Here is a 23,130-nt window from a genome sequence, read left to right on the forward strand (position 1 = left end):
ATTCGAGATCATGGTGAAACGGAAGTTGGGGGCTTTGGAAAAGGTCGAAGCTGACCTGTAAGTTACATTTTCGTCTCAATTTTCAACTATCGAAACCTGAGAGAAGTTTTCGCTCGCCACTAACACTCTGTCTGACTTACCAGGCCCAATCTACAGCATAAAATTCGCAGAGATCCAAAGTGAGTTGTTCGCGCCTGAGATTCTGGTATTCTTCTGGATTTCACAGGCCGTTAACATGAGTGCGCGGTGTCCAGGTCGTACATTGAGGACTTTCGGGCCCAGCACTACCAATATGAGAGTCATCGAGAGATTTTCATGGCAGCGCCTACGGCTGCCACCGATACTGGAATCATTTCCCTGCGAGAATTGATTGATTTTATCGCTCACGTTGCCGATTGCTATCCAACTATAACGAAGGACTTTCCCCAGCAGCTCATGGATATCCTGACCCAGCACCATCTGGTTCTGGAACCCGAACTGCGAGAAAAGATTGTCGGAAGTTTAGTGCTACTTCGAAAGAAGGAATTGCTTGATTCTGCGACGTATGTGAAAATTGAACAATGTCGTGTTTACCCGAAGATGTTCGACTAATCCTGCTATTTCATATATCTAGGCTGCTACAGACATTGTTCCCTATTCTAATCTCAACACCGAGCAAAACTCTTCGGGCCCTGATTTTCCAAAAGATTCTCATGGACCTGCGCTCATCGAACGCAAAAACAACGAATCACAAGCTTAACCGGACTATGCAGACCGTCTTGTTCAACTTGGTTACGTCAGACCGCACCTCTTCCAAAGGCTTGTGGGCAATCAAGCTCACGCGCGAACTATGGAAACGGCAGATCTGGACCGATGCTAAGGCTGTCGAAGTCATGAAGGAGGCTAGTCTGTCAGAAAATGAGAAAGTGATTGTTGGTGGTGTTCGTTTCTTCTTGGGCGGCGACAAGGAACGAGAGGAAATGGAAGACGAGAGCAGTGATGAAGAGGCCATCGACCTTGGAAGAGTGAAGCATCAGGTTGGGATTAACAAGAAGACCCGAAAGAAGTCTCGCGCTGTCGAGAAGGCAAAAGCCACAGTGAAGAAGAGAGAACGCAAGAAGAACCAGCCGCATCCTCTGAACTTTTCAGCCCTTCATCTTCTGCACGATCCCCAAGGATTCGCCGAGGCCTTGTTCTCAAAACACCTTCAGAACACGAAGTCGAACTTGAACTTGGACCAGAAACTCCTCGTTCTACAACTGGTCTCTCGTCTCGTCGGATTGCACAGACTGCATATCATGCATCTCTACTCTTACTTTCAGAAATACCTCACACCACGTCAGGCCTCCGTGACATCGTTCCTGGCTTCACTTGCACAAGCATCACACGACTTGGTTCCACCTGATGTCCTAGAGCCTCTCGTGCAGAAGATCGCAAATGAGTTTGTCTCTGAAGCAGCAGCGTCGGAGGTGGCTACGGCTGGTCTTAACGCCATTCGAGAGATTTGTGCCCGACAGCCTTTGGCGATGAATGAAACCTTGTTGCAGGATCTAGTTATGTACAGGAAGAGCAAAGACAAGGGTGTGGTCATGGCTGCCAGAGGGTTACTTAGTTTGTACAGAGATGTTGGCGCGGAGATGCTCAAGAGACGAGACCGAGGCAAAGAGGCTTCGATGGGCTTACGGGCTGGAGAGAAGAAGGAGCGTCGTTTTGGTGAGCAACAGATTGGCGAGATCGAAGGTCTTGAGCTGCTGGAGAAGTGGAAGGAGGAAGAGCGCCGGAAACGGAGAATCGAAAAGGGTCTGCCCTCTGATGCCGAAGATGATGAGGACGACGAGGCAGAAGATGATGCGGCCTGGGATAAGTGGAACGTGGAAGACGACGAGGATAGCGATGATTCCGGTGGATGGGTTGACGTGCAGAGCGATGTGGAGATTGAGCTGAGCGACTCAGATGACGATTCCCCGCCTGCGAAGAAGGCCAAGCAAGGCGAAGAGGAAGACGACAAGGCCGAGTCCGAGACTGCGAAACCCGAAACGAAGAAGACGAATCTTGCGACGACTCGGATTCTCACGCCAGCCGACCTGGCCAAACTTGCAGAGCTGCGCAACGACGCGGCCGTCAATTCTTTACTTCCAAAGAGACTCCGCTCTGACCAGAACAATGGTCCTTCTCGCCACGCGGATGATCCACTCACAGCCGCAGAGATTGAGGGTCTGGCAGCTTTGTCTGCTGGCAAAGCAACGCGCGAAGAGCGGATCGCTCATGCTAAGGAAGGCAAGGATCGGTCCGAGTACAAGAGTGTGACCGCACGGCGCAAGGAGCGCAAGGAGGCGCAGGGAAAGAGTACTACCAACAAGGAGAAGGAGCGCAGAAAGAATCTCTTCATGACTCTAGGAAAAGCGAAGAGCAAGGGCAAGAGAAGTCTTGTGGAAACACGAAACATCTTGCGGGCTCACCAGGAACGGCGAAAGCGTGGTGGCAGGAGAGGAAACACTGGGTCATAGTATGTATAGGATAACATGGAGAAGAGAATTTAGACGGCCAAAAGTTTAGATACCAATATTTGATCTACTTGTTCAGACTTGAAGTTTTCCCGGCCTGGGTTGTACGGATTCAAGAGATTCTTCCCCAAACCATAGCCTTGTCGCTGTTCTTCTTTTTGTGGGTAGACAGGGTACATCTCTTGAATATCAGCTCTGCTTTGTGTCTTGACCGTCTTTATCCATGCTCAGAGTATCTATTACATTCGAAAGGTTAATGGACAAGCCCCTATCGCGTCCCAAAGAGGATATATTGATCTGCGCCAGAATCACACGTGCCGTAGCCGCAGCGCGTCACCCTCCCACTTCGCGTTTTTCCGCAAATTCCCAGCCTTTCATTTTCTGCGGTCGTCATTCCCCATCCTCTCTTTCTTAATCTCCAGTCTTCATCAAATGATTGCATGCCAGTCATGCCTCGCATTCTTCCCTAAGGCTCCTTGAAATCTTTTGCCGAATTCTCTGACAAACAACCTACTTCCATTGGTCACTGTAAAGCCCTACAGAGCAACATCAATAACAGAAACTCTCCACTCCTCTACTTTGTACTGCACCTCGGCAGATCAATTACGTTATTCCAATCAAGATGTCTCTTGCAAAGAACAGCAACCTAGACTCCAAGCGCAGACGGTTCCAACCGCCTATTACAACTTTCTTCTCCCCTGTGTCCGACTCGAATGGCACAGACGCTGCATGCACCCCCCATCTTTCTCACAACCACTATGCCGCCGTTACCCATTCTGCCACCCCCGTTCTCCCCGCCAGAATCCAGTCCTCTCTCCTCTCCGTCGGCATGCGCGTCCGCAAATCAATCGCTGAAGGCTACAAGACGAAGGGTGTGAAGATGTTCGATGCACCTACCAGTACCATCACCCTCTCCACAAAGCAGGAACATTCCACCGGTAGAGGCTGCCCCACCATCCGCGCGGAACTGGATCCTTTCTGCGGTCTCTCCAAATCAGGCGACTACACCATCAAACCTCACTCTGATCCGGCCTATCGGCTGTCCCACACAGGGGACCATAACGTCGACATCGTCACCGACGATGGTGATGCCTTCTCGCTTCCTCCCAGCAGTCAGGAGTCTGTTTACTCGGCCAACAATAGCCATAAACGATCCTATGTCCCTGATGATGTGGATGAATACGCCAGTGACTTTGAGCATATCATGTTCGCGACTCCAGACCCCGTATCTGGTCGAACCATCCTCTGTCCGAGCCTGAAACACCAACGGCGACGATTCGTTGCGTTACAAAACCAAGCCAAGAGCACAGTTCAACAGAGGACTATGGAAGTCGATGATTTCGAAGAGCCATTGTTCCTTCGTAGGCGGGAAGAGGTTGATAACGATTACGTGCCTGGTCGAATTGGTGGTTATGAGGTTGAAATGGGAGGGGCATGAGATATTTGCCTGGTCCCCCGATCATGGTTCAAAGTGATCATTCGGCCTCTTCCGGCTCATCATCTGTTGTGCAGAATGGCGCGAGGATGCTTTTCAACACTGAGCTGGCTTCAGTGATCTATTCAAGAGCTTGCGGTAGGGGCTGTCAAAGTTCTTCCCTGGTATTCTTTTCATTTCTCTGTATATGTTCACTCACATATTTGCTCTTATCACTTATTCTTCTGCCTGTTTGATATGATTCTACAAGGCAATGGATGTACAAATACCCTAGCCTCTCACTAAGCCTCTCTTGCTTTTCTCTCGAGCCGCAATCTGGCATGTATACGTATGATATAGGTGCTTTGACATTCTGTGTATAATAGCGAGCTATTTTGCTTCATTTGACGTGCATACTTGGCTTGATAATTCATAGTCATTTCATCTATTCCATATGAAACAAAGTCAAGACAATCCAGGGAAAAGAGGTCTTGGGTGACGGTAAATGACTAAACGCTCAGAGCCGCATTTTATCATTTTGCTGCAAGCAGGTGTATTCAAGAGTCTAATACAAATCGTTAATCAGATACATATTTTGTTTACAATTCATCCTTGGGAGGAGCCTTGGCCTTCTCGGGCTTCTCCTTCTTCCCCTTGTCCTTCTTGGGCTTCTGGCCATTATTGCCCCTGCCGTTCTCCTTCGACTGGTCCCCGGATGATTTACCAGACTTGGCTGCAGCTGCGCCCATCTTCTCATAGATGCGGTTCATGGTCCGTTCCAGTTCCTTGAGACGGGTGTCAATCTCTGCGACTGTCAAAGCCGGGTCGTCGGACTCAGTCAGCTTCTCCTGGAGGGCGAGCTGGGTTTCGAGCCAGGTATTAGTGGACTCGTAGATCTTGGTGAGGCTTGCGAGGTCGGAGGGATGGAAGATCGAGTACTTCGGACCGGTGGGTTTAGGTGTTGTGGTGGCCGAGGTGGTCTCGGATGTGGACGTCGTGTAGGGGTCCTCCTCGAGATCATCGAGAGGATCGGCCGTCGTCGAGGACGACTCGCTGGAAGACGTTGTTGAGGTAGTTGTGGGAGATGAGGTCTCCGTGGACTGGGTGGGGGTTGCACTAGAGAGACTCGAAGAGTAGAGCTCTTCGTCTTGTTCAATCTGCTTCTGCAAAATGTCCAGAATGGTTTTGGAGTTCTTCAGCAAGTCTTGAAGAAGCCCTACACGAGCCGGCCGATTCGCATTCTCCTGTTTTTTCTTTAGAGCAGGGTTGACGATATCCTTCAAAGACTTAAGTTTGGCCCGAAACTCCGATGTTGTAGCGTCAGCACCATCGCCATAGAGCCAGTCGCTGGCAGAGGCGGTTTTCTCCTGGAGCTCGGCCAACAGATCGGCTTTCAGCGCTTTGACAAATTCCTCATCATCAGCCAGATCCCGGCTCCGGTAGATAAAAGACTCCAATTCATTAAGAGCCTCCTCGCGCAGAATGCGATCGCGATCTGAAGCATCGAAGGCAAACAAACGGGTTTGAATACGAGTCATTTCGCTATCCGATGGCGCGGGAGTTCCAAGAGGCAATGTCGTGAAGCTGATGGGAATCAGCTCCACTTTCATCTGCGGTGCAGCCTTCTTGTTTTCCTTGGCGGGCGTTGTAGAAGCCTCGGCAGCAGAGGATGTTGTCGAAACTTGCGGTTCTTCTGCCTCCAGTGTGATTGACTCTGTGGGCTCTCCTTCTTCGCCGAGTGGTGCCTGTTCACCCTTCTTAGAGCCAAGCCCGAAGAAGCCCTTGACATCCTCAACGACGCTTCCCTTCTTTACGCTCTCGACTTCACAACTAACGGAACCACCCGTAACTTCCGGAAGTCCATCGACGGGACTGAGACGCATAGAAAACTTCGTAGTGATATTGGCTGGCGAGCAACCGAACTTCTCTTTGAGCTGGGCGACAGAAGCAGTCAGATTCTGAGACTGCACACGGAGAACCGGTGACTCGACGACCTTATCACCGGCGGGAATTTGTTGATAGAAGCTGAACTCGAAATCATCCAGATTCTTCATTGTAACCTGTTTCTCGGGACCAACTTGAGAAGTTGCAGTAAAGAGCTTCTGCTGTCGTTCCTTAGTGTCTGAGGCCCACTTGAGCAGAACAGCGTAACTTGAAACATCGCTGGCTCTAATTTCTTTGACGCGGAAACTGGGGCTCAGAGCAGCTCCCTTGAATGCAGCACCAAATACCGCTGCCTCATCAGCGTTCACGCTTGTTCTGATCTTGTCAGAAGATCCAGCGATGCGTTCGAGCTCCTTCTGTACAAACGGTGTACGGATAGCGCCACCATGGAGGATAATAGAGTCGATGTCACTGAGCTGTAGCCCAGCCGCGGCCAGAGATTGCTCAATAGGTCCTCCGAGACGAGCGATATGATCCGCAGAAAGCTCCTCGAATTTGGATCGAGTGATACGGTATTTGAAATTCAAGTCTTCCTCATAAAGACTCTCAAAACTGGCACCCGTCTCAGTATTAGCGCTCAACACTTGGCGAACCTTCTCAGCGTCCTTCCAAAGCCTTGCCATGGTTTTACCATGCGCCTGGATTTCAGCGGGATTTACGCGGCCGTTCATTTTCTTATCCTTGGCCAGATTTGCGACCATGTCCTGCACGATAAGGTCATTCAGAGAATCTCCTCCAAGTGTCCTGTCCCAGCCGGTTCCCAAAACCTGAACTTCCTGTACAGTCTTGTTAAATTTCCCAACATCCTTCACTGCGCGACTTTGGAAGCGTATGACACTGGCTGTGGTGGATCCGGCTCCCATATCATAGACAATGTGGTACTCGGGTCTCTGGCCATCGGAGACGCTGGGGAACGTACGGCTGGTGGCGTAGTTCAGGCCGACAGCAAGATTATCACTGATAAGAGCGTCGACTTTCAAACCTGCCAGTTCCGCCGCCAACTCTAAGCTTCTCTTTTCTTCGGCGGTGTAGAACGAGGGATATGTAATGACCACGTCTCTGACGTCCGATCCCTTTCCGGCCAGACTGTCGGCATTACCCTTGATCTGCTTCAGCTGCATGGCTAAGAGCTCCTCAACAAGGAACGCATCTTTTCTTTCAGCCTCGCCGAGCCTATTGCTGCGCAGTCCAACCGTACCCCGCTCACCAGGGGCAACTTCCAATCTCAAGGCGGGATATCGGCTATGATAGGTCTTAACCATCTCATTGTCACCATTCTCAAAAGGAACTCCGAGCAGGGTCTTGAGGTTTGCGTAAACATCGTCGGGATAACGGGCCGCCAGGGCCAGCGCGTCACCGCCGTAGAATCTCTCGGGGAATGGAGCATTACTTTCTCTTGTGGGTTTGAACGCAACAGCTGCTGACTCCTTTCGTTTCGAATCTTTGGTGAGGACAATCTCAAGCGGAATGCCGGGTTTGACAAGCGCGGCCTTGATATACTCGGTACCTACGTCGACACCGAGAACTGCCGATCCAGCAGCGGAGGTAGGAGCCGGGAAGCTGAGGAAGAAGAGTAGAAAAGGAAGGACGAGGAAGGAGAAGACTGGGGAAAGCGATAACGCTCTCAATCGATATCCTGGAGGAGCCATCTTGGCAATATTGCTGTCGCCATAATAGAGGTCAGACAATGTACCGAGCATCCGGGAAGAAGAGTCCTGGAGCATACCTCGAATGAGTGGTCGCAAATTGGGGGAGAAGATAGATAGATGAGAACAGTCCTTTGAAAAGCTTCCCCTAGCAATCGGTGCAAAACTGGCTGTACATTCAAGTATCACAAATCACGGTTCACAGGGAGCTTGTCGTGAACTATAGGAAATGACGATAAGTCAGTCCCGTATGTGAACAGATTGAGCTTGGGGACGCAGGCAGACTTACAAGTCATTAAGTAGGAGAAGCCATCAAGAGTGCAGCCAAATCCTACACAAATGGCCACCTGGCAGTAAGCATGAATAATGGGTTCATTGAAAGTTGAAAAGCCCAATTTGTTGTTGCGGACCTCGATAAGGACACGTTTGGATGTATGTGATGCAAACATACTCGATACAGCAACTTTGCATTATTTATTTGAAGATCGGCGCCAACTTCGCAGGGTCCAGCCTTTCTAAATTGGACTATGCGATTCGATCATTCTGACTTTTTGTTCCATTATTCTTCATCTGCCATGCAGTATCTAGTGGTTGTCCTCAATCAGGATCATCGTTTCAATGTTTCAAAGGCGATTTATGCTGCTCAATCGTCATCGAAATCCGAATCACTCATCCATCCTGTTTCGTAGGATTCACGAATCTCTCCCAGACCATTAACGAGATTCTCTCGCTCATCTACTCCGATAACCCGCCCAGCAACGGCTTCCATAGCCTTGAGCTTTATTGCTGTTCGCGATGAAGCAGTCAGCGCTGTGAGAACGTTGATCGTTGCGTCTTTATGCTTCACTGAGAACATGTTGCGAGGAGAGCTGTCCAAGATAGGAAATGCTAGTGGGGTGTGAAAGCTATATTATAGTTGTCGATCAACATCACAAAATCTCCCTTGAGGGCGTAGCGTCTTCACTCACCTTTCAAGCATTGGTTCAGAGTTGTAAAAGCGTTTCTTGCGCATTAATCCAAGATCCTCCCTTGATCCGGGCACCTCTTTCTCAGGACTATATCCACGGGCAACTTGAACTTGATTGAATATATGCGAATCATTGTTGTTCGGATCATCATAAGTGAAGTCCAAGTCGAACTCTGTTCTAGCTTTCGAGGCTCCCCCATTCGATGCTTGTGTCCCCCGATCTTCTGTAGTTTGAACAGGTCGTTTTTGATTGCTCATGTCCTCCGGGAGTATCTTAGACTGCAGCTCAAAGATCTTGTGGGTGCCGTCTTCTCCCGCTAGAGAGGCCTCAAAATCCTTGTAAGAACGAAGACGGGTGGGAAGCGTCGCCGTCTCCATCGCAGTGCTAATTAGTGCTGAAGTCTGCCATTCCGACTGAGCGTCAAGGCTAATTGTCTTGGGAAGACGAGTCGGTGGGTCTAGAATAGGTACATACAGCGACGACTGTGGGGAGATAGAGTGTATAGATCGTGCTTTGTTCATATCGCGCTTAAGTTGGTTGTGCTGTATGGAATAGACGAGATGAGTTTCATTAAGACATCTGGTAGGGAAGAGACTCACTCGTTGAACCTTGTTTCCACCTTCGATAGCCCATACCCAAACAGCTTTTCTACCAAACTCATCTCTTAGTCTATCCACATATTTTGCGGCAAATCCACCCCAGGCATCATCGGAGCTTGTGAATAATTGAAGGGCGCGCAATTGATCGCATTCTTCCGCAAAAGGTCTCACGTCTCGGTCGAGTAGGTCATGCTCCTTGTCCAGTTCTCCAAACAGATCTTCCCCAACATTCCAGTCTTCGAAAGGCATAATCTTTGAATTCAATTCGTAATCATTGAGTTGCACTATTGAACGCGGATGATAGAACAATCGGTTATAGTCTGACCAGTAGCGCACAGTGTCGGAGGAGAGAACTGGGGCCGGAAGCCCTTGCTCCAGGTGCTTTTGATACTCGCTCTGAATGATTGGTGTTTGTTGCTGTACGACTTCCTTTCCGTCCCTGAAAGAAAAGAGTTTGAGGTGAGCCCTATCCACGCAGGTCTCAGAATACACAAAGGAGCGGAAAGAAGAGACCTTACCATAGGCCTTGGCCGGGATCTGAATCTGCACTCAACTCATAAAGGGCATTATGCTTGCGTAGGGACCCAAAAGCACCTTTCAAGTCATAAATCAGCGTCCTCGGAGTGTAAGTTTCCGATCCATCCGCCCCAATACCAGGTCGAAAATGGACATCATGATCGATTGGTGATTGTTCGGCTTCACTGTATGTGAAGTATGATTCCTTCAAGCCTTGAGTTGAAGGTCACCATACAGCAATAGGGAGAAGAGATTCTGCTAACCTGAAGATTCCAAAAATGTGTAGCCAGGTAGTTTGCTCGCTGCCCCAGTTGTAGCGTAATGATTTCATGCATTTTGTGCTTATTCTATGAGTGCAGCAAATGTGCTAGTGAGCGATGCGTCAGCTTGAGTTTAGACGATGTTAACATCATTTAATGTCAAGTGACAACGAGTGCAAAATGGTACATACAAGTCAAATTCAGATGATCCATTCAGATTTTGAAGAGAGAAGGGCAGGCAGGACAAATGCGGCGGAACAAGTCAAATTCCTGAAGAAACCCCGCAGGGAAATATCTCAGACTGTTATCGCATCATGAAGCACAGACCACACTGGAGCTTGATGCCTGATCAAGCTTAGTACTTCCTTATCAGACACGTGAGATCCACATACTTAATATAGTATAGCTTTGTTGTCCAGAGCAACAGTCACCTGACGCTTACCACATGAGGCAAGAACTGAACAAACATGTTTAGTGTGTGTGTTGTGGGTGCGTCAGTTCGATAAAGGCCTGGCAATCAAGTCCAAGTTTCAACCCAAGCCCGCCTCCATTGCGACACCGTGCAATCGCAAACCTTTTCAGCGATTGTCATGCTTGATTAGCACCAGAGGGACCGTATCAACATTGGTCTGACACCCATCACCAGTTATTCGCGATGGACTCCCCTATTCTTTCCAGTCCTACGAAAATACTTCACCCACTCTCACCTGAGCGGATGAATCAACAGATCATTCCTAGCTCACCATCACGGCAATCGGATATCCTGGATATACAGCAACGAAAGAAGACAAGGGGGATGTCCGACGTTCAGGCAAGAGTAGCGTTCTTGAACAATCTGTCTCGAGGAAACAGCCCGGCAAATACACCACAGCCATCAACGTCTTCTGGTACCTCAGCAGCACTTCAAAGAGCAGTTCTCGGTCGCGAAGAGGCGGAATCTGCTCTAGCTAGTGTCTCCGCTCAGCTTTCCGAGGCACAGTCAAGAGAGCGTCGCATAAGCGAGCGACTCGAATCATTACTAGAAGAACTTCAAGCAGCCAAAGAACGACAAGCGCATGAACGATCTGTCTTCGAAAAAGAGATTAGGAAGGCAAGAAAAGAGGCCTTTCGCGCGGGATCCGCTCTGGTAAAATTGCAGGAGGAACTGAAACACGCACGTTCGGAAACGAAAGGATTGAAAGAGGAAGTTCTCTGTGAGCGAGCGGCGAAGGAACAAGCGAAGCAAGAGGCATTTGAGCGAGCATACGCACTTGCTGGCTTGACTGAAGAGCTGGAGGTTCTCAAAGGACGCTTGCGCAATGTCGAAGCCAATCGCCGCTCAGACAGCCTTGAGGCCCGAGCAAAAGAAATGGGTCACGAAAATATCGGAAGACTATCGCTGGCAGAAGGAGATCTCGCGTTTATGCTCACCCCGACACCTCGCAGGCCAAAACGGCCTGCTGAGGATTCGACGCACTCACCGCTCGTGAAATCTACAGATCAGACCCCGGCGCAAGACACTCCTCCAAAGAGACTAAGACTTTCAGATGTGACACCTCGGCAAGGCGATCCAAATACACTATCCGCAAACACTCAGCAAGAGATTATCGATGACCTTGAAGAAACGCTCAAGCATGAGAGAAAAATGAGACTCGATGCTGAGGACATGATCGAATTTTTGAGAATGGAATGCGAATTCAAACGATGCTCCTGCAGGCTTGCGGAAGAGGAAGAGACCAATCAAGTCCATGCTCCAACCTGCGAAGATGTCGTAACCAAGGACAAGGTTCAAAGCATCATCGAAGAAGAATGCCATGATATCCGTGGCCCTCAGGCCCAAGCATGCCAACCTCGTTCACACTTTGACAACCCTTTGCGGGGATCTGGGCCTACGGATCATGCCAGGCGCCAAGAAGAACCAGAAGAACTCTTGATAACTTTCTCGCCCGTGACGGGAACTTTCAAATCAGTCCCGTCTCCCGTTCGATCGCCTCCTAAGCAACCTCAAGGCAAAGCATTAAGCGGGCTCGAATCGTCGGTCTCTCGCGACAATCTGTCAGCGCAGCAGTTGCTCGTTAGTCCTTTCGAAGAAAAGCATGTCAATTGGCACGAGCCGTCCTTTGAGCCCATGGTGCAAGTTAAGGAAGAAGACTCGGTCCAACCTTTCGCTCCTGGTCTCCAACCATCCCCAGCTCGTATCCATGTCCCTTGGGATTCTCCTTCACCACGCTACAGCATTGAACATGGTCTTAATGCACCTACAGGATCAGACGATTCGCTCACTCCTCATTCCGTTCCACTGCCTGGAACGTCCATCGATAGAGAACAAGCTCTAGCGCAAATTCGAGCACGAAGAGGGAGGACTAATACAATGAAAAGATCTGCCAGTGCCAATGAGGCTACCCTTCGCTCTGGAGGAATGGGTGTCACACCGGGTCGGGGTGCTCAAAGAATCCCTGGCGTTCAGAGCTCGGCAGTGAGAACTGACGGGGACAAGGCAGTACGACGAGACCTAAGCGCTCCGGTCAGGATGTTTCACCGGTAAAACTCTTTCCTCCGTGATGTGAACCTGTACATTGATGTCTGAAGCACATCATACTTGAGCTGTTGTCGATTGTTGACCGATCTTCGTTCGATACCCTGATGTCTAAATGAGATGGCGTTTGACTTGGTGTTTTCTCGGGGCTTATTAAATGGATCTTTTTGCTTTTTTTGGGTACTTCTTTTGGATCACTATGAGCTGACCTGAACTTTGGACTTCTTCTGCTGGTATATAGCCACAGCTTAAGATACTTGCGGTGCAACAGGACAATGCTCTTTTTATGCTTGCTTATGTTTCAGCGCAGCTCTACTTGCATGTCATCCTCACATTCATTCTGAGATTTGCATGATCTCCCCATTTTCCTTTGTCAAGCATATTTATGGTACATAAAATCCTGCTCCAGCGGCTATATGATTATCAGCACATAATTCTTACGAACTCAACCGAATACCATGAATAAGATACCTCTCCCGTCATCTGTTGCGTATATGTATCAAAATGCAAATGGATATTTACCATGACAAGATCGATCTTGACCCTTGTCAACGGCCTCATCAAACAATCGAAATCCCGCAGCACTTAATGCGCGCACTATCAATGTAGGCTTTGCGACCCCACCATGATTGCACCAACTCCTCGACAAAGACGCGGTCGGAAGCGCTCCACACATCGAGGCCCATTTCCGTCATATCCTCGGAGGTAACAGTCACCGGCTCGTCATCCTCAGATGAAGATTTGGCGGCAGACGGCAACAAGGGCGATCTCGAATCGTCTCCTTGGGAAACTTCCCGGCCAATGGAAATTGAAGGTTCGGCGTCCGCTTCCTCCGGTTCATCCTCGTACGGGGCGCCAGTATCCTCATCCTCTTCCCCGTTTCTGTTATCCTGACGGGCAATCACGTCCGACAACGTGACGAAGAGCTGGGTCGTCAGACGACGGAAGTAGGCGACCAGTGCGATTTCGGGAGGTTGCGAAGCGTCCTCCGCTTGCATGGAATGGCGGCCTAGAGATCCCGACGACGGGATCGGCATGGCTTCCACACCGGCTAGGAGCCGCGTGTCTTGCTCAATTTGGTGCTCTTCTTCCTCTTCTTCCGAGAGTCCGTCCCGCTTTTCCCCCGCGGATGCCCACCAGATGAATGATGTGTAGGCTAAACGCGTCCATGACAGGGGCTCGACGACCGGACTGGATGAGTATGTGGACGCAGCATCGGAGTCCTCGTCTTCGCCAGATGCGCTGTCATCGTAGGAGATGTGGTGCAAGCCCTTACGGAGGATGGTGTAGCGTCGCGCATCGCGCTGTGTGGCTTTCAGGTAGATTGCTTGAGACGAGTTATGCTGCGCGCTTCGGTTAGGCAAGACGGAGATTTTAGGGAAGACTTTTTGGGCTGCGTTGCTGGCATGTGGCGGAGGCAAAGTAACCAGGACGTCGAAGAGCTCACTTTTCATGCTCAGCACACTATCTGTGCTGCAGGCTATCCAAGCTGCATCGGGCTCGGTGTTGGCGGAGACGTGCACGAAGGATGAAAGGTAGGGTATATCATGGATGCCGATATTGAACAGCGGGCGGGGTCGGGGAGGAGGTGAACCGCCGGGTGGAAGCAGTGGAAGAAGGGAATTCGGGAGCGATGCTAACAATGACAAATCATATACTGCGCTTGTTAGCAAGGACTGCTCAAGACATGTGGGGGACAACTGGGGAGGAAATCCATTCACCATAATTACAGGGTATATGGACGGGCGCTTCGGCCATGAAAAGAATACGCTTGCGTAATAATGCTGCTCTGTACAATGGGAATATCAAAGGACCGAAAGAGTCAAGAAATTCGGGAAGTGAGGATGCTGGATGGAAAGGCGTCAGGGCCGGCCTTGACGCTTCCAGTACTATTGCGTCGCTGAATGCGCGATTTCGCTGTAAGCTGTCCGGTCGCTCTCTCAAACGGAAGCTGAGAGGTGATTCCAGAGGAGAATCAGGAGGTATGGTCGATGCATCGTTCACGCGAATCTCAAAGTTATCCCAGTAGTCCGACAAAGGTTGCGTGTTGGTCATATCCTTGGCATAGGTCCTGCATCAAGCATGTCAGACGGTGCTTCGAGCCATGTGAGATCTCCACCCACTCTGCCAATTCTTTTAGCCTTGGAGCGTGTCTCCAACTTTTCCCAAGTCTACCAGAGCTCAGAGGGACCAGAACCCCCACGGCGAACATCTGCGCATTGCGCTCTGCTTCATCCGCAGGCTGGTTGATGAACGAACTGATACCGGCATACTGTTCATGGACGAAATATCTGGGGAATGACAATTAATTAGCACACGGGAGACGATCAATCGGACAGTCACACGTACACTAAGTCCTCAGAGACATTGTGAAGACCCGACGGAAGCGATTTGTATTCGACAACTCCTTCTATCTCGACTAGACCAAAATACGTCAGCTTCAGTGGCTCCTACCTCTCGATGATAACTGTCACTTACCTCCAGGAATGGTACGTTTCCACGAAATGACATATCTAGATCATTGTTCGTAGTCAGTCGCCGTAGGTCATAAATTTGCAGTGGAACAAGCAAGCTGATGGCAGAGCTCACCCAGCCTTGACATCGAAGCGGATGACGAATAGCGCCGCAATGCCAGGCGGCGAGTCAGGAGTAGGGTTGCGGGGTACATCGAGCCCCAGGGGCTTTCTCCTAAAAGGACCAGGTGCCATGGCAAGAATGCGCGTTGATCAAGGAGCTTCCAGGCTCCATGAAGTGATCGAAAGGACTGACGAATTTTAGTTGGTGATGATTTGGAGGATGATAATCGCGATCCGAGTCCAGCGTTACGTTGCGGAGAATCCCGAAAAGGTGTTACTGCCTGAGGAATCAAGGCTAGCCATGTTGAGTAAGTGGGATCATCTACCAGGGGGCAGGGGTCACTTGTTTACCATGGTATATCTGGTTGCCTCGACAGTTCGAAGTTGATGAAAGAGCTCGCCATCTAGGATCATACTGTTTCTTCAGGGATAATCAAAGCCATGTGGTGTATTCATAGGTTGTGAATGAACATGAAGTGAATATACAGAGTACATAAACGGGCATTGCCAGGGTATCCATCCTTGCTTTCAAGTTCTCACAGAACTCCAACATTCATCCAGCAATAGAAAACGAACTTAATTCTATTCGCACACTGACTCTTCTGCAATTATGAGTACTGAAGTCTCTCCGCATCCTTACTATCCTTTGGATGCGCTTATCAAGGAATATGTTCCCAATGAGACTTCAATCCACAGCCTTCTCACTACCTCCAGTATCGCAACCTCTGCCATTCTAGGAGGGACTTTAACTTGGGTCAGCTTCTTACGACCAAGTCTGTCAAAGGCAGACCGCTTTGCTATCCTGTGGTTTGTTCTCTGTAAGAATTCCGCTTCTAATCCATACATATGAGTAAACAGTGGCCTTCTAACTGCTCAACCAGCTGGGACAATACATTGCTTCTTTGAAGGCTACTTCATGATCCACCATGACCGCATGGCTTCTGCGCAGGACTTCCTCGGCCAGTTATGGAAGGAATATGCGCTATCTGACTCGAGATATATGACTTCGGACACCTTGGTTCTGTGCATGGAGACGATGACAGTAGTACGTATCATGACACCTACTACACAGACGAGGTTCTCTGATTCGCGACGGCTGACTGTGGACAACAGCTCATCTGGGGCCCACTGTGCTTCTTTGTAGCATACTCGATCCTCAACCAACGGTCACTCCGTCATCCACTGCAGCTGATTGTCTGCATGAGCCATCTGTACGGTGATACACTGTACTATGCCACGAGTTTATACGATCACTATGTCCATGGACGGTCGTACTGCCGACCTGAAGCGTACTACTTTTGGATCTACTATTTTCTCATGAACTTCATCTGGATTGTTATCCCCTTCTGTGAGTTCCATGCCCTAGGCGTGGCGCCGATACATACTCATGCATGTCTCAGATTATCTTTCTCAGAGTATCAGGACGATCTCCAATGCCTTCAAAGCTTTACAGCGAATGTCTGCAGATGAAAAGGCTCGGTGATGGGAGTCTGTCCATGTTCGAGATCACCCGACCCGAGCCAACGATTTTCTTGGAATCATCGTTGCACAAACGAAACACCTGTAGGAGCATACGACTGCATTTGGATACTGACTTGATTGAAATATGGATTAATGTAATTCGATGCAATCCGATGTGCCTGACGAGGTTATTGAGGTCAAGCCTGTTCGACCCACTTGGTGACGCGTGGACAACTACCTCGCTAGACATTCTTCATGTAGCAAGTGATGATTGTATAAGAGGGCGTATGTACTATGCCGTCATAATCCGATTACGGTTCTAGATGATAATATAGAAGAGAAAGTCTATGGATGAAAGTGCTGCCCTGAATTGTTCAAATCATCGATTGGGCTCCCGTTTAGGTGGATCTGCTGTGGATATACAAATCGTGGCAGTACATATGATGGGCAATAACGCCCGAAACAACTGGAATTCGACGATTGCTTCATATCTGCCTAATGAATCTATCCGGCAACATCATCATGATGAGTACTCCGTACAAGTGCGAGATTGAAAGAGAGCTGCTACATGATGATTTAGTTTACCACTTTAACCTAGTATGGTTGGTTAGAAGTTAGCGCTGATCCCGTAGGTTTCCCGGGCAGCCTCAGTATCCTTACTGACTAGAACCTTACCTAGGGGAGATATGCGACAAGCTGAAAGCTCTGGATCAGTCGAATTCGAGAGGAAGAGATTATTATTTTTAACTTGTTTAACCTCGCTGTCATCCAGAGTAGACGGCCTTTCATATCATCTCAACATCAATCATTATTGTGAGTTCTTCTTTCAAGTACCATATATTATTCCCCAGCTGACCATCGTCACTTGGACCCAGCCGGCAGCGAACTAGAGCCTACCTGCTTCCTCTACAGTCGTCTGCTGCCCCCATCATTTGACCGCCTGTTTACTGGGTCTCTACTCAAATCTCTTTATTTATTCTTCCTATCTCTGTTCGCTCTGTGTGCTCAAATTTCCGCAACTAGTTGAAATCCCAATTCTGTAATGCTTTTGTACGAGCCGTGAGTGAGTGAGCCTTTTCTGGCTGTCCCCCCCCCCTCTCTTCTTGCGATAAACAAACAAGCGGCCCGCGTGACGTCGTTGGTCGCTGCTGGTTCTCAGACAATACGGCAAAATCGAAACATTCTTTTCCCCTCCAATTTCGACATCGAATGTTTATTAAGCTTCCAGAATTTGGTCGCAGGAATTTTATGTCTCGGATAACTGCTTCTGTCTGCAGAAATATGCTAATCATCAGCATTCACCATAGCAGACATCGATGCCGTCGACGCCTGCCACTCCGCATCGCCCCTCCAACCGTGGGGGAAGCGCCAAATCTTCCCCAACGAAATCTAAACCTCTAGATATTGGGCTGCCCCTGGGCGTATACGACACCAATTCTGTACGGGAGAAGGTTCGTAAGTGGCAGCAGCAGGGAGGTGGGGTCATCACAGCCACCGATGTTGTTTACTACGAGGACGACGAGGAAAATTCGACGAGCGAAGCGAAATTTAAGCCCGTTAAGAGTGTTGCGAGGAAGCGCAGCAACAGCACTCCCAGAAAACGCCTGATCAGTGATGAGCATTGGAAGCTGAACCGGGCTTCCAGTCAAACCCCGCAGCCGAAACTACCGCCCCCGAAGCGTATTTCCCAGTATACAGTCAACGATCAGTTACCATCCCCCAGACTGGGGCGAAAAGAAGGTCGGAAAGATGGAGAAGAGCGATCGGCGCCATCCTCGCGCAGCCGTGACAGGGACAAGGCTGGAGGCGCATCTGACTCGACTATCAAGGAGCGCAGGAAATCTAGAGTCTCTCGAGATGTGGATTCGGCGACCGAGAGCAAGACTGAAGAGGATGAGGCGCAACAGAAGGGATCTTCGAAGTCTACTTCGCGGCCAGGGACTGCAAATCGCTCTCAGTGTGGAGACCCGTTGGAGCCACTGGAAAGTTTAAAGAAGAGGGGAGAAGTGACCGAGGACGATACGGATTGGGCAGCAAGTGAAGCAGATTTCTCGGAACTCTCCAGAAGGCGCGCACGAGGCCCTGGCCCTAACACTCCGCCCAAATCTCGCGCGCCACTCAAGCCCCCTAAGGGAGGTATATTCGGGCACATGCTGGATGAGTCTCGAAAAATGTTCGCGCGACCGGAGCCTCCCAAGCCCGCTCCTGCTAGGGGAACCAAAATTGAGGCCTGGCTCTCTGGTACTTCTGATCCGTTCCTGGAAGACATGGATCCCGATGTGGAAGTTCCTGCACCCTTGAACACTAGGACGAACCGAGCGAAGCCCTCCCACAAACGAGAAGATAAACATGACCGCGCCGCAGATTCTGAACCGTCTCCTGAGAGCGAGAGTCGTCGAAAGAGTACATCCAAACGACATGGGCGAAGTAGACAAGGCTCATCCGCCAGTGAGAGAAAGAAATCTGAGGAGGAAAAAGTTTCCACGAAACAGCTGAGGAGAGATGACTCTTCTCCTACCCACAGGAAGAAGTCCAGCGAACACAGGCATAGCCGGTCATCGTCGGGTGCAAATGAGACTACCACCCGCGACAAGTCTGCAGATCCGAAGGCAGAGATTCATGACACAGATACTCATCCTTTTTCCGACGGTTCGGAGGTATCTGGGAATAACGCTCCTGTTCCTCTTATCCGCAAACGACCCATTCCCAGCACAGGCCTCCATCGACTTTCAACTATTGCCTCCATTGAAACAATGAGTACAGGTGATAATGGGCAATCGCAGGCACTTGCACCTAGCTCTCTTCAAAACAAGTCCGGGCCAACATCGTCACAAACCAAAGATGATGCGGAGGGGAGAGATCAGTTTGACCCAAATTCGCTTCCTGTTGTCTCTTCTCAGTTGAAGAGGCGACTCACCACACATGATGATCTCTTGTCTGTACTTTCGGTTCCAAATACGCGCAGTAGAAGCCTACGCTCTGCTCGAAGCCTGCGAACAAACAAGAGCCGCTCAACTAATGCTACCGTCGCTGACCTGCTCAAGGAGTTAGCGGCCGACGAAGTGAAATACATGCGCGAGCTCAAGACTCTCGTCGGCGGCGTAATACCTGTGCTTTTGACTTGCGTCCTCTCAAGATCAGACTCGGCTATTGCGGCGGGTCTCTTTCGACCATCAACTGATCCGAAAGACGAGCTGAACTTTACTAAGCCGATAGTCGATATGGGTGTGGCTATCGAGCGTTTGAAGACGCTGCATAAGCGAATTCCACAAGATAACTCGGATTCCTTGCTTACTTGGGCCCAGGGAGCTCAGCGAGTCTACCGTGAATACCTTCGGGCCTGGCGACTAGGCTTCAGAGACGTTATCGTTAACTTGGCTCCTCTTGAAGAGGGCGAGGTCGCTCAGAATGCTGATACGAAGAGCTTGGATGAGGGAATGGCTCGAGATGAAAATGGTGACGTGATCAACAGTGAAGGTGAGAAGGTGGATGTGGCTTATCTGCTCAAACGACCACTGGTGAGACTGAAGTATCTTGCGAAAACCTTCAAGGGCATCAACATGCTGGCTCCGTCTACTAAAGCGGAAGAGATAGCCTCGCTCTATCAAAATCTAGTCACGGAAGCTCGTCGCCGTGCAAGAGAGGAACGAGCAAGACTTGAAGACGAATCCGCTGCCAGTATCGACCCAACTCGCGCGCGTGATCCTGCGACCCTAGGAGCCCTTGCCGATGTTACCATCAATAAGACTCGACGCGTTCGTGCCCGTGACTTTTTCAATCTGTCTCTGTATCATTCTACAGGCCAGGTCGTAGACTGTCGGACAGAGCTTCTTTTAAGAGACAATGGCCCAGATAACGGGGCCGGTGGCGATCTGCTGATCTGTGAAATTGACCACGCGGATCGTTGGCTGCTGTTCCCTCCAATGGACCTGACGTGCGTTTCTGCGCGTAATGGAGACGTTAAGGGGGAGATTGTGGTCATGTTGCGTAGCCCTCCAGGACAAACGAAAGCGTGGCAGGAGTTGTTATCGCTACGGATCGACGAGCAGGATATAGCATTTGAATGGGTTCAATTGTTGGGAATGAACCCAACACCGCCAGCCCTCTGTCGCACCCAGAGCTTCATTGAAAGAGCAAAGCAACGGCAAAGAGCGCAAACGGCTCCTTCAAGCGATGTACCGCCCATTCAAAAAGCACCACCAAGTCCTACAAGTGTGGATATACCTATTGGGGAAAAGGCCACATCTCGAACCGCTCGGCGCTCTTCAACCCCTAAGGAGTCCTTGTCGGAACCTAGCACTGTTTGTGAAACCACTTCAGCCATCGAGTCACGAAACTCCGTCTACTCTGCAATTACTCGCGAGTCGGATTATGCTTCAACACCACAATCTCCAACATCAATACTCCACGCTCGCGACCCGCGCAAGACTCCCCTAGTTGATGAAAGGACGTCAGCCGGTCTGAAACGATCGAAGGCTAAGAGAGTTCACCGACATGGAGAAAGCTCCCCCTCGAGCCCGCAGAAAGATGCGCTTTCAGACAAAGAGCAGGCGTCAGAGACTCTTCGTCGAGACCGTCACGAAGGTCAGAAGCCTATCCACTCACCAGTCGTTGCCCGCGAAAAGAAGCCCTACATGGAGCAGCAATCTCCGAAAACTCCCATAAGAGACACGGCTGACCAGGGATCCCCCCGAGTATCATCTGTGCCCTCGATGGATCTGCCCAGCATACCCAAAATCAGAAAGGGCAGTAGTCAGAGTTACATAACGGAGTCATTGGCATCGGTCTCGGACGACGAGGAGTACGCTCCTATGGACTCGTACAGTCTACCAGGAAGCCCCTCAAAAAGCAAGGGTCACTCTCGGTCGAACTCCGACTCGAGTCAAACGAACGACGAGGAGCCTCCACCACCACCCCCACACAGTCGCTCACCGAGCTCCACGGGGTCGAGTCTACCAAACACGCCTGTTCTCAGTCCTACCAATGTGAGACAGAGAAGGCGCGGATCGTCGCCATTGAAGCACGAATACGAACCTTCCACGGCATCAGATACCTACTCAGATTCAGACACATCCACCGTGCGACGCTACGATATGTACTCGGACTCGGATTACACTGCGTCGGATACATCGGATGATGACTCTGAGGACGAGCTTGCCTGCTCATTACCTCCTGCTGATGCACACAACCTAGTCAAATCTACCCTGGCCGCCTCCTCTAACAGTTCGTTATCCCCCTCAAATTCTGCATCTCAGGGTGGATATAGATCCGTTCCTTCGCAGCCTACAAAATCTTCTACTGCCATTGCCTCGATCTTTGCATGGTCCGAAAAAGGGACATGGGAAGCTGTAGCTCGCACTGACTGCAAGATTGTAGTCAGCCCTGGGCTCATCGAGGCGTATGAAATGAGCTCCAAGGCCATGTCCGACATGGATGATGAAGTGCATAGAAATCAGGGACAACTACTAGTCGGCCTTGAGCTCACACCACTGGTGCCCATCCGGCGGGGTACAGCCATCGATATTAGCATTCGCTCACCTCCGACCGAGAAATCGAAGATCGATTGGAGCAACAACATCATGTTCCGCTCTCGGAATGCAGACGAGTGCGAGGCGCTGTATGGCCTTATAAATCAGGCGCGTATCAACAACCCAACCTACATTGCTTTGCAAAACGCACGTGGCCCTTTTGCGAACCAGCCTGCTCCCATGGAACGTTCAACGAAAGCCGGAGGGTGGTTCGGCTGGCCCCGACGCCGAAAGAGCTACCGCGCGTCGAATGCGCCTCGATCGCTTGCCGACCACTCTGAGAGCAGTGTTGGAACCATGAGTAGCGCGTTCTCAGCTTTGAAGAAATTTGGATCTGGAAGCAAGATGTTCAATCTCTCACGCTCGTCCATCACGTCTCGGAGCGCAAAGGAGGATAGCCTGCATTCAAGCTCTGCCGGCTCTGGTTCGCATCATTCATCTTCCGGGATCGGCAGAATAGCCGCTGCCATTAAGGGCGCCAATGGAATCGGCCTGTCCAACGCCAAGATCCGGCTGTACGTGCGCGAGACTCAATCGAAGTGGCGTGATATGGGCGCTGCCAGACTCACCATCATGCCCGCTCCCTCTGCACCTCGCCGTCCAGGCACATCTAGCAGTAGACGCAGTGATACCAGCGTCGGCGCTGATGGTGAAAGTACCCCGCCAGCCTCTGGATCCGTCTCGCCTCGGCGGGCCACCGAACCGGAAAAGCGCATCGTCGTTCATGGCAAAACACGCGGCGAAGTACTGCTTGATGTTTGCTTGGGTGAAAGTGCTTTCGAACGTGTCGCAAGAACCGGTATTGCTGTGTCTGTTTCAGAAGATAATGTCGGAGCCATGCCAAAAGAAGGTGGTGTCATAGGCAAATCTTCGAAGATATATATGATTCAGATGAAGAGTGAAGCTGAGGCGGCTTACACATTTGGACTTGTTGGAAAGCTTAGATATTAGGCCAGTCAGGAGGTTTGATGTTTGAGTGTATCGGATTTTTTTTCATTCCATCACATCAGAGATCGATGTTTTTATAAGACTTTAAAGCTCTGTTCTCTGCTTTGTTTTCTCTTTGAGCATTATTTATGTGTGCATACCATACCCCTTCAGTTTTTTTTTTTTTTTTTTTTCTTTGTTGCACGTGTCAGATATGAGATGATCCTGAGTTACAACTTCATTTTCCCTGTATGTCATAGAGGTCGTGAAGAATGAGTATATCAACGTGATGT

The 23,130-nt window shown here is 50.1% G+C and overlaps 8 protein-coding genes across 8 annotated transcripts; 5 read left to right on the plus strand and 3 right to left on the minus strand.

Moving 5' to 3' along the window:
* Positions 1-10: 10 nt before the first annotated feature.
* On the plus strand, positions 11-2,486 carry SDA1 (SDA1 family protein; the record flags this gene model as incomplete). Its single annotated transcript, XM_026761608.1, has 4 exons — positions 11-57; positions 144-179; positions 255-542; positions 614-2,486. The coding sequence occupies 4 exons, from the start codon at positions 11-13 to the stop codon at positions 2,484-2,486; spliced, it is 2,244 nt and encodes a 747-aa protein (XP_026617552.1).
* A 619-nt stretch (positions 2,487-3,105) lies between these two features.
* Positions 3,106-3,921, plus strand: CDV56_108091 (uncharacterized protein; the record flags this gene model as incomplete). The annotated part of the gene is made up of 1 exon (XM_026761710.1): positions 3,106-3,921. The coding sequence occupies one exon, from the start codon at positions 3,106-3,108 to the stop codon at positions 3,919-3,921; it is 816 nt and encodes a 271-aa protein (XP_026617553.1).
* Positions 3,922-4,496: 575 nt separating this feature from the next.
* Positions 4,497-7,565, minus strand: CDV56_108138 (Hsp70 family protein; the record flags this gene model as incomplete). The annotated part of the gene is made up of 1 exon (XM_026761757.1): positions 4,497-7,565. The coding sequence occupies one exon, from the start codon at positions 7,563-7,565 to the stop codon at positions 4,497-4,499; it is 3,069 nt and encodes a 1,022-aa protein (XP_026617554.1).
* Positions 7,566-8,130: 565 nt separating this feature from the next.
* On the minus strand, positions 8,131-9,905 carry DML1 (misato family protein; the record flags this gene model as incomplete). Its single annotated transcript, XM_026761861.1, has 5 exons — positions 8,131-8,392; positions 8,456-8,997; positions 9,055-9,493; positions 9,573-9,775; positions 9,834-9,905. 5 exons carry the CDS (start codon positions 9,903-9,905, stop codon positions 8,131-8,133), a joined length of 1,518 nt encoding a protein of 505 aa, XP_026617555.1.
* A 580-nt stretch (positions 9,906-10,485) lies between these two features.
* CDV56_108307 (uncharacterized protein) lies at positions 10,486-12,354 on the plus strand (the record flags this gene model as incomplete). Its single annotated transcript, XM_026761926.1, has 1 exon — positions 10,486-12,354. The coding sequence occupies one exon, from the start codon at positions 10,486-10,488 to the stop codon at positions 12,352-12,354; it is 1,869 nt and encodes a 622-aa protein (XP_026617556.1).
* Positions 12,355-12,905: 551 nt separating this feature from the next.
* On the minus strand, positions 12,906-15,053 carry CDV56_108366 (uncharacterized protein; the record flags this gene model as incomplete). The annotated part of the gene is made up of 6 exons (XM_026761985.1): positions 12,906-14,002; positions 14,076-14,416; positions 14,469-14,636; positions 14,695-14,764; positions 14,824-14,858; positions 14,935-15,053. The coding sequence occupies 6 exons, from the start codon at positions 15,051-15,053 to the stop codon at positions 12,906-12,908; spliced, it is 1,830 nt and encodes a 609-aa protein (XP_026617557.1).
* Positions 15,054-15,531: 478 nt separating this feature from the next.
* CDV56_108431 (EXPERA domain-containing protein) lies at positions 15,532-16,404 on the plus strand (the record flags this gene model as incomplete). The annotated part of the gene is made up of 4 exons (XM_026762050.1): positions 15,532-15,739; positions 15,803-15,966; positions 16,035-16,269; positions 16,322-16,404. The coding sequence occupies 4 exons, from the start codon at positions 15,532-15,534 to the stop codon at positions 16,402-16,404; spliced, it is 690 nt and encodes a 229-aa protein (XP_026617558.1).
* A 1,294-nt stretch (positions 16,405-17,698) lies between these two features.
* On the plus strand, positions 17,699-22,861 carry CDV56_108484 (uncharacterized protein; the record flags this gene model as incomplete). The annotated part of the gene is made up of 1 exon (XM_026762103.1): positions 17,699-22,861. One exon carries the CDS (start codon positions 17,699-17,701, stop codon positions 22,859-22,861), a length of 5,163 nt encoding a protein of 1,720 aa, XP_026617559.1.
* Positions 22,862-23,130: the final 269 nt, after the last annotated feature.

The sequence above is a fragment of the Aspergillus thermomutatus genome, assembly GCF_002237265.1.
Source record: "Aspergillus thermomutatus strain HMR AF 39 chromosome Unknown NODE_21, whole genome shotgun sequence".
Taxonomy (NCBI): Eukaryota; Fungi; Ascomycota; class Eurotiomycetes; order Eurotiales; family Aspergillaceae; genus Aspergillus; species Aspergillus thermomutatus.